Source organism: Daucus carota, chromosome 3 (assembly GCF_001625215.2).
Source record: "Daucus carota subsp. sativus chromosome 3, DH1 v3.0, whole genome shotgun sequence".
NCBI lineage: Eukaryota > Viridiplantae > Streptophyta > Magnoliopsida > Apiales > Apiaceae > Daucus > Daucus carota.
Window position 1 is genome coordinate 5,331,551 of NC_030383.2, and position 10,131 is coordinate 5,341,681.

The 10,131-nt window shown below is 34.6% G+C and overlaps 2 protein-coding genes across 2 annotated transcripts; both read left to right on the plus strand.

Moving 5' to 3' along the window:
• The first annotated feature begins 822 nt into the window (after nt 1-822).
• Nucleotides 823-3,644, plus strand: LOC108211463 (uncharacterized). Its single transcript, XM_017383068.2, has 2 exons — nt 823-1,170; nt 3,361-3,644. Exons 1-2 carry the CDS (start codon nt 895-897, stop codon nt 3,493-3,495), a joined length of 411 nt encoding a protein of 136 aa, XP_017238557.1. The 5' UTR covers nt 823-894; the 3' UTR covers nt 3,496-3,644.
• A 1,527-nt stretch (nt 3,645-5,171) lies between these two features.
• Nucleotides 5,172-9,536, plus strand: LOC108211212 (protein arginine N-methyltransferase PRMT10). The gene is made up of 8 exons (XM_017382750.2): nt 5,172-5,499; nt 6,161-6,353; nt 6,462-6,567; nt 7,103-7,292; nt 7,732-7,917; nt 8,017-8,100; nt 8,609-8,817; nt 9,345-9,536. Exons 1-7 carry the CDS (start codon nt 5,299-5,301, stop codon nt 8,783-8,785), a joined length of 1,137 nt encoding a protein of 378 aa, XP_017238239.1. The 5' UTR covers nt 5,172-5,298; the 3' UTR covers nt 8,786-8,817; nt 9,345-9,536.
• Nucleotides 9,537-10,131: the final 595 nt, after the last annotated feature.

Here is a 10,131-nt window from a genome sequence, read left to right on the forward strand (position 1 = left end):
GTTGCATGATTATTCATTTTCCTTAATTTGCGAAACTCCGATTATTCATCAGTTTCGGACTCAAAATCATATTACATGATATAAAATGTTTCTTTTTTAAAAAAGGATTATTATGAGAAACTAGTGTTTTAATGATCTCTGATTTATTTAAAAACGCTCGATTAATTCTTAACAAATTTTTTATGGATCTATAGATTCCATCCCAATTGACTAAAAATTTTTGATTTTTAAAAAAATTCAAATGAATTTTTAATCAGTAGGTTAACTGATTAGGTTAACAAATTTCGTATTGAATTTTTTTGGTTTTTTAATAAATCCTAAATTAGTAAATCAAACAATTAACTCTTTTTTAACAAAGGACACACATCTCTCTCCCCAAACCCTACTTTGATAGCCGCCCCCCTTCTCTTTCGCAGCTGCGTCGGGGCTTCCACCGGATCTCTACCGTTATAAAGCCCCAAAACTTTTTATTTTTTGTTTCCTTCTTTCAATAAAACTTGTTGATCTCCCTAAAATCTTCTTTGTTGGGTATATATCATAATCACGTGATTTTATCTCCGAGAATAATGGATTAATCAGTGATTGTTTCTGTATTTTGTTTGTTCGACACGACTGTTTATGTAGATGCCGTATGATTTTTTATTATTGAATGAGCTCTTTTATAAAAAAAAAAAAACTCTTTTTTCTGCAACCATGAGTCAAATATTTTTTTAACTGATTAATTCTAATTCTTGCGTTCATGATCAAAATATGCAAATATTTTTTTAAAAAAATCTGAACCAATTTTTTTGTTTTTATATCTTTCTTCAGAGGATAAAACGAAACCGTTATTATTACAGCAACTAACAACATGGTACAAACACACAAAACCGATAAGCGATAAGGGAAAGTCCAATGGCGTCTCGTACTTGCTGCTGCTTCTTCACATCAAACGCATACCTACGACCCTCTACACTTACCACTTCGTGTCTCTCTCCGGTATCTTCGTTGTCGCCGGTTGTGTTTTCCGGTGGCCTGAAAAGCAAGCGTGGGTCGTCGGTGGTGACTAGAGCAGTGCCCGGGCCCAATACGTATATATTCGCCTTTGTTTTTCCTCTGTCTCTATTGGTGGCTACAGTCTTTACTACTATTCGCATTTCCGATAAGCTTGATGAAGATTTTCTACGAGAGGTTTGCTTTTCTTGCACTTGTGTTTTGCATTTTTTGTAGTATTTGTTATGCAATTTAGTTGGTTTTGCTGATTTACGGAAATTTAAATACTCACGTACACGTGTTAGACTCGAGACTTGAACCCTCTTGACATTGTTACATGTGTAGGAGAGGGATATTCATCTTTGTTTTGTCAAAGGGTGAAATTAGGTTTTGTGCAGAGTCTTTTGCTGATTTGCTAAAGGTGAATATAATGAGAAGGGAATGGATGAAGAATTGTGAACAAAATTCAAAGGAAAAGAAAAGAGTGAAAAAATTGAGGGAGTCTAATTATGCGATGAGGTTTTTAAGGAAAATGGGGAGGGAGGAGGATGAATCATTCCTTGGCTTGAGTTGTAGGCTATTAATGGGATTTATGAGAACCATTCCCTCTAAAACCTTAAGGTGTTAGAGGAGGCCCCTTTATGGATCTTACACTTTATATTCAACACTCCCCCTCACTCGAAATCCCATTATTTGGGTTGAAGAGTGGATCATTGTGAGAATATTGAGGGGTGGCAGGGGCTCGAACTCGAGACCTCCCGCAAACCTGAGCTCTGATACCATGTAGAGAACCATTCCCTCTAAAACCTTAAGATGTTAGAGGAGGCCCCTTTATGGATCTTACACTTTATATTCAACAGCTACGTAGAATGTAGAATGGAATAATAAATGACAGTTGTGAATATGTTTCCATAAGGTAGTAAAAATTCTATTCTGTTCTCTTTCAATTTTATTCACCTCAACCAAGCACAACAAATGCGATAGATTTGTATTCAATATTCAGTAGTGGGGACGATTTGCTCTTTCTTTCTTCCATGACGATATTTAAGTTCTGGGGATCTTTTGTGGTTGTCGAGTTACTTTTTTGTGCTAAGTAGGGCATATACCCCAGTTGGGATGAGAAGGCTGCTAAAAAATGGTTCATAAATATCCATTGGGTGGATAGTTGAGTGTTGGTGTGTGGGCTCTATAGCTACCTGGGGGAGGTTCTTGGTTGCTGCTATCTAACTTTGAAGCAGACATCTAGATCAGTCTACAACATTGGTGGTAATTGTTACACCTTTTGATCTTCTACAATCTCCATGTAGAAACAACCCTCCTTATCTTCACTCAAAGCATCACAATTTTAAACCTGAGCCAAAGCGTCTTTAAAGTTTATACTCACTGGGAGACACTTTAGTAAAAGCTCTTCTTTTAGAAGGATACATCACATAAATCAATTTAGGATCCCACTTAGAGAAATTCAATCTCTTATCTGCCTGTCCTATCTTTCTACCTTTCTTTCTTTGTGTGTTATCTTTACACTCAAACTCTCTACAGTAAAAGAAAGGTAGTAAAAGTGGTTTGTAATTATTCCTAAAAATATGAAACCTGTCTTATTTTTGAAAGTCTCCGTCTGTTTTATGTGTATTTGAAAACGAAGTTGTAGTTACCTAATGGCGTGTATGAGCAATATTTTTTTTCGGTCTACTATGAACTCTAGCAGTAAACAAGTTTTATTAAGTTTTCAGTTTGCTATGAACTCCAGCAATATGTTTTGTGTAGTCAAATGTCTCAATTTTTTCTGTGAGCTATATTTAAAGTTTTATAACCAAAATTTGAGGATGTTCTTGCATTATAATCTGCCGCTCAGATCAAATTTGAGTTGTGAGATCTTCCAAAAATGTGTTATATTAAAATTTGGGGGGGGGGGGGGGGGGTATCTGTGCATGAGCATTTTTTTTTCCGGTCTGCTGTGAAATTTAGCAGAAAACAAGTTCTATAAAATTTCAGTTTGCTATGAACTTTTGTGTAGTAGAATGTCTCAATTTTTTTTATGAGCTATATTTAAAGTTTTGTAACCAAAATTTGAAGATGTTCTTTCATTATAATCTGCAGCTCGCATCAAATTTAAGTTGTGAGATCTTCCAAAAATGTATTATATTAAAATTCAGGTGGATATTCTTTTTTGTGGAACAAATAAAGTAATTATGTTGCCTTGTTGGTGCCTGATGTTGTCTATTTACTTTGATCTTGTAATATGTGTGAACTATTTTATGTAAGCATTACACTTTAAAGCTACTAGCAATTTTTAATGTATGTTGCATTTACTTTCTATTTCTTTTGCTTGCTGTTGCACTAACAAATATGCCTACGTTTATAATTTTTTTTTCTTGCTCACTGAATCAGCTTGCTGTTAATAAAGCAATATTAGAGGCAAGCGAAGATGATGATGAAGTTGATGGAACTTCAATAATGAAAGAACCTGAACGTCCACGCACGCGTAATCGTCCCAAACGAGAAGCCGAGGTTTCTTCCAAATGAAATTGGTGATTTCAGGAAACCTGCCAAAATGTGAGAAGATAAGCCAAAACAGAGAATAGTTGTAGCTCATCAGTAATTTCCACAACTTTTCTTACTAAAGAACAAGTTATATGTAATTACTTGTTATTAGCATTATGCAATTTTACTAACTTTGGCTTTCATATAAATATATAGAAGAACCTGGTATTAGTAAGAATAAGTAATCAATATCATATGTTTGTTGCCAAATTTCAGGCACTTGGTAAGAATGTTGAAATTATAACACTGGCGCGGTCTGAAACACTGCTAAAGAATAAAAGCAAAGTACTCAGTTGGTTTGTACTTAAATGTGTTTGATGACTTGTAAAACATAATATAAGTAGAAAGAAGGCGCAGCCTCAAAATAAGCTAGGTTTTCTAGCTTTTTTTTCATGGCATATCTTGTCAAACGGGTCCAATTAAGCTGAAGCCCACTTCAGTATCAAAAGCCAAGAAACTCGTTAGCCAAACACCCCGTGGATGAAAATTTGGGTGAAATTAGTTTTTATATCATTAAAGTTTATTATTTTAAAAGGTTTTAATATATAAAAATTTGAGAACGATATCAAAAAATAAAAAATATGAAAAAAATAATGGGATTGAGAGAGTATTTTTTAAAAAAGTGACAAAATTTTAAGTTTTCAAATATAATAATGCGCATGATGCGGAGTTTTTTTGTCAAAATATATTTTCGTTTATATATACCAGAATTTATAACGACTTATAATTTATTGCATGGCTTTAATAAACACACCACAAAATAATACTCCGAATGTAATTTAAAATATTTTTAGTGTAAAATCCAATGATTTTCAGCACAATATATGAACATAGGCCCCACGTTTTTAACCGGAAACCAACTACATGGGCCTTGGGACTAGGGCTGCTCATGGGTCAGCGAACCCGCATAAACCGACCCAACCCAACCCTTAATTAGGCCGTCCAAACCGAACCATCCAAACCCATGGGTTAGTTGGGTTAATTTTCAATTAACCCGTTTATATTGGGTTGGGTCAGAATTTACCTATTTAAAACCCTAACCCAACCCAACCCGATCTAACTATTATAAAAGAGTAAATTAATATATAGTAGTAGTATTAAGTCTTGCATCTAATTGGTTTGTTAAACTCCAATTTAGCTAGGAAGTTAATAAGGTCCGTTATTAACTGTGATAAACAATCCATAAAAATAATATGGTCACTCTTCTAGTATAGCACATTCAGATATACCTTTCATATTAAGACATTTGATTAACAAACTACTCATACCAGTCATTAGCAACACTTCTTTCTTTTAACTTGTAGTATGGACTTTCTCTTTTCTTTAACTTGTTAGACTTTATTACATCTATAGTCAATGTTAGCTACTTAGCTTGTGAAAATACAATTGTTATGGAAACTTTTTTGCTTGCTCAACCCATTCAACCCAAACCAACCCGACCCAACCCATCACATAAGTAGTAGGGTTGGGTTGTAGGATTTTTTTGATATTAATGGGTTAATTTTTTGTGACCCGAATTAAATGGGTTGGGTTACTTAAATGGTTAAACCCAACCCAACCCAGCCCATGTGCAGCCCTACTTGGGACCATTTAATTGCAGAAACGGGCTTTCGGGTCAACGCCAAATTTCAAAAAAAACAACCCAGTTGCCCTAATTAGACACACTAAAACCCTTTCTATATTTATCCCCCTCTTCCCCTCTCTCTGCCTCCTTGTCAAGAAACAACTTTAGGGTTTAAGCAAACCTATACACACAACCCAAACCTATACATACAACCCAAAATTATGAACACTTCTACATCAAACGGCGTCGTTGCAAACAGGAGCAATGGGGGCAGACCCATTGTTGACAAAGAAGTTGATTTTGCAAACTATTTCTGCACTTACGCCTTTCTTTATCACCAAAAAGAGATGCTTTCTGACCGTGTTCGTATGGATGCTTATTACAATTCCATCTTCAGAAACAAATCCCATTTTATTGATAAGGTATAAAGCTTCAATCTTTATGTGTAAAGCTACATTCTTTATGTTTGTATTTGTCATATGTGTTTGGTTTATGTGATTCATTGTTTAAAGTAAAGAAAGGGTTCGGATAATCGTGGTGTACTTGCTGTTGCTTTGTTTGTTTCTTGATTAGTATTGTGTATATTTATGTGAATGTACACTCTTAAAGTGTTTAGGGTGTCAACGATTAAGCTTAATTGAACTTCACTAGTGTTGCGGTGCTCTGTAGATATTCGAGGGTAAGGGTTTATTTTGTTTAGTTACTATGTAACTAAATATAAATTAAGTTGGCATTTATAATCCACTGGTTAAGGTGTAGAATAGCCTGCCGATTTTGCTAGTTTAGGTGAAAGCTCAGATTCTTTAATGCTTTTAAAAGGTTTAGTTGATTGTAAAATAGTTTGGAGTGTTGTCATTGTACTACGTATTATGTGAAGCAAAGAAAATGTGAGGTGGCATTACTACACTCATCTTGTTACCTGGGACTTATATGTCAATTAATTTTATAATGGTGGAACCCCATTGATGTGTAGAGCTGCGGTATTGATGACATGTTTACTATGTTTTCAGCTGGAGATATGCATTAATGAAAGTACTAATTATCTGTTAGAAGTTGAACTAAATTGGTCATATTATTTTGAAGGTTGTGTTGGATGTAGGTACGGGAAGTGGCATTTTGGCAATATGGGCAGCTCAAGCAGGTGCCAAGAAGGTCTATGCGGTGGAAGCTACCAAGATGGCAGATCATGCACGTGAACTAGTCAGAGCAAATAAGCTTCAGGATGTTGTTGATGTGATTGAGGGATCAATTGAAGATGTTATACTACCGGAAAAAGGTTAGTTTTATTTACTATTAGTGTCATTTGAGTTTAATAAATTACTTTGGTTCATGCAAAATTCTCTTGAAATAGTGGTTTTAACAGTATTAATGATTTGGTGGGCAGTTGATGTAATAATCTCTGAGTGGATGGGATACTTTCTTCTGCGTGAATCGATGTTTGATTCTGTTATCTGTGCTCGTGACCGCTGGCTTAAACCAACAGGCGCCATGTAAGTACATCTTCTAATTTGGTACTGTTTCTTATGTTTAATATGTTTTTGGACATTTGAGGATCCCTATCCTTGTAGTTTGTATCGAATCCTGTATGGAGATAAAAGGCCCCAACATTTTCTAGTGCTCTCTTGTTGGTTTCCACCAATTGACGAAACCATATTCCTTATCCTGCCTATATTCTTGCTTCCCTTATAATTCACGCCTGAATATAATTTGGATAGCTAGGTTATAGGAATGTATAAGCGTTAACAGATCCGGTGCTCTTGCTCTGAGCTCCTAGATCTTGCTAGATCTGCCTTTATCTGGCTACTTAAGTTGGAACCTTGTGTCTTATGGTGAACATCTGAATAAAGCTCACTTAAAAAATGTTCATTTTATATATAATAAAAAAATTAGAGCTTCTCTGCTGTTTGTAGAAACTAAGATATGAAGTTCTTTTCAACACAGAGTACCAGTTTGTGGATAATGTTCAATGCTATTTGTCTGTTTTTGTATGGTAGTGAGTTTATATAGCTACTTTTAGTATGGCAGGTACCCAAGTCATGCACGCATGTGGTTGGCGCCTATTAGATCTGGCTTAGGAGATCATAAAATGAGCGATTATGAAGGTTCAATGGATGATTGGCAATATTTTGTGGACAATACCAAGAATCATTATGGAGTTGATATGGGTGTTCTTACTAAGCCTTTTTCTGAGGAGCAGAAAAAGTACTATCTGCAGGTTGGTACTTTATTTGAGGATATTTTGGAGTTGGGTGTCTTAAGAGCTTAATCTCATTATAGAATGTGATTTGCTAATCTGAAGCCATGTTATGAAGCTGTGAGATGATCAATGTGGTGTGCAATGCATTCTCTAGCTTTTGAACTATAACTTTTTTGGTATGCAATTGGTCTCTTCATGCTTCAAAGCCTAGAAAAATGCTACTTCTATAGCTTATGTTTGTTAGTAAATTTTGCCTGGATGATGTGTTTTTTATAGGATCTCTGAGTTTAGAGGACCCATTCCAAAAAGTACTTCCGATAATTGTATTTATCCTCTACTAATCACTGATAGTTTTCCATTCTCTGCTTTTTGTTATGAGCTAATTTACTAGGAGAGTTTAAATGTTATTGTCATTTTCTATGTTCATTTATACAATTTTTCTTACTGAATATTGTAGACGTCCTTGTGGAACAATCTTCATCCAAATCAAGTTATTGGAACTGCTGCAATAATAAAGGAGATTGATTGCTTAACAGTAACTGTTGAAGACATTCTTGTTGTCACAGCATCTGTTTCATCATCTATTATTAAAGAAGAAACCAGGCTTTGCGGTTTTAGTGGCTGGTTTGATGTACATTTTCGAGTGAGTGTAATCCTGTTACTGTTTGTTAAGTATCACTAGTTTCTGAAATATGCACACAACCACCTTAAAGAATTATAATGCTAACACTTTGTAAACTAGGGAAGCAAAGAGAATCCAGCTGAGCAGGAGATTGAGTTGACAACTGAACCGAGTGAAAATAACACCACTCATTGGGGACAGCAGGTTAGTGACGCTGGTGATTTCTGACTTTGGTTTCAGATTTGCAGCATCAACATATATGTCACTGTTTTATGGGACTGGCTTCTATATTGTTGAAGTAATTTGATTCATGAACACTTGTTCGAAACTTTATTTGCTATATTTAATGTAAATAGCATCAACAGTTTTCACAGTCTATGATTTTGTTGCAAATTTCTTCTGCATGGAATAAACATTAATATATATACTAATTCCATTTGCTTCAAAATAGCTCGATGTATATGTATATCTCCAACCTCCAACAAGTCAGTATTTTGGTCGTCGGGCTTTTATATTACAGATTCACAGTCCTTAATATAAATATGTTCTTTTAAATTTCTTATATTAAGCATAAAATTACTTAATAACCCTTTGTATCCTAACGCCTACTTGTTTTATACTGTTCTGTATTTGTTCATGTTTGTTAGTATGCTGTTGTAAAGTATTTTTTTTTATTCTCGTATGCTTCTAATATGTTCTGCTCAATGGACAGGTGTTTCTCATCCATCCTCCTACTCATGTTCGTTCTGGGGATGATCTAAATATTAATTTTGCTATGAGTCGTTCTAAAGAAAACCATAGATTGATGGAGGTTGATCTCGGCTGTGAGGTTAAGCAGTCGTCTGGAAAGCTACTTCAATCTTTCAAACACAAGTTTTTCATCGAGTAAAAAGAATTTATATGCCTCCAAGAAATATAGAGGTATTAATGTTGACAATATTCAATTATATAGTACTGCTACCCTTATATGTTACATAGTTTATAACGGTTAGTGGCTTTTGTTTAATAAGTCTTGTGTTCTTTTAAAGATATGTTCAGGCCAAAATTAATATCTTTAAAAGATTATAAGACTTATCTTTAAAGATCTCGGCTGCGAGGTTAAGCAGTCGTCTGGGCTAAAACCAAAGATAACTTCAGGCCAAATTCATCTGTGTAGACATTTATATTGTATTCTTAATGAAAATACTTTAAATAACATTTATAATGCAATCATAAGTGTATTTTAGTGGCTTGTCCTTGTATATGTCTTAAATCTTATTGGTTCTGCAACCTAGCCTCACAATTCTGTTAATGACAAATGGCTCAAGAGTGATAATAGTACAGCCTTGGTCAACTAGAAGAATGAAACTCCCTACTCTGGAAACATGATACATGTATCAATTGTTTATTATGTTAAGTATAAATTACTTGCCAAGTTTACTTAACTAAAAATGTTGGCTTTACTTCAGGTTCGCATCCAGGGACACAAGACCCAGAGACCAGAGTTTTACTGCTGATTGTATTTTCATCTTATACATTGTGCATCCAGAAGAGCTAAATTTTATTGCCAGTACAATGTACTGTTGTCTCTTTTATGTATTCTGTTATTTTGAAATGTATTATCATCTCCTTCCATCTCAGATATGCAGTTAGTTTTTACACTGCTTCTTTTTCGTTAATTAATTTAAATGTAAACAGTTATGCAAGAATGAGAAAGCAGCCGTAACTCTGTACTTCACAAGGGATAACTTCAGCTTTATGGCAGAATTGCAATTTACAAGAACTTGATTTGATTCTGTAGTTGCTAATTCTACTTGTATGGTAAGAGTCACTCCATGTCCTTGCCCTTTTATCTTAAACCGGACTAGCATCTTGGTGACAACCGGAGAACTTGAGAACCACAGTTATGCCTTTGCAGAAGAAAGCAGACAAATTTCCAACACAATGGTTCATGCCAAAGTGTTTTTTGATATTGATCGTAGCCTATCGATCACAATTAGGTCGATTAATGATTAATCTCTTACAAAGTGTCTTTCCGATTTGATTTTTGAAATTCGATTAATCAGTAATATTTTTTAAATGATATGTTTTATCAGGAAACTAAACTAATATATCAAATATTATTAAAAAACTGATTTTTAACTAGATTAATCTTCGATCATCCGATTAATCCCTCGTCAGCATCTCCGCAGATAAATCCTGATTCCTTGACATGTATACATGCTCGGAACAGCCCTCAAAATTCTTGAAAATGAC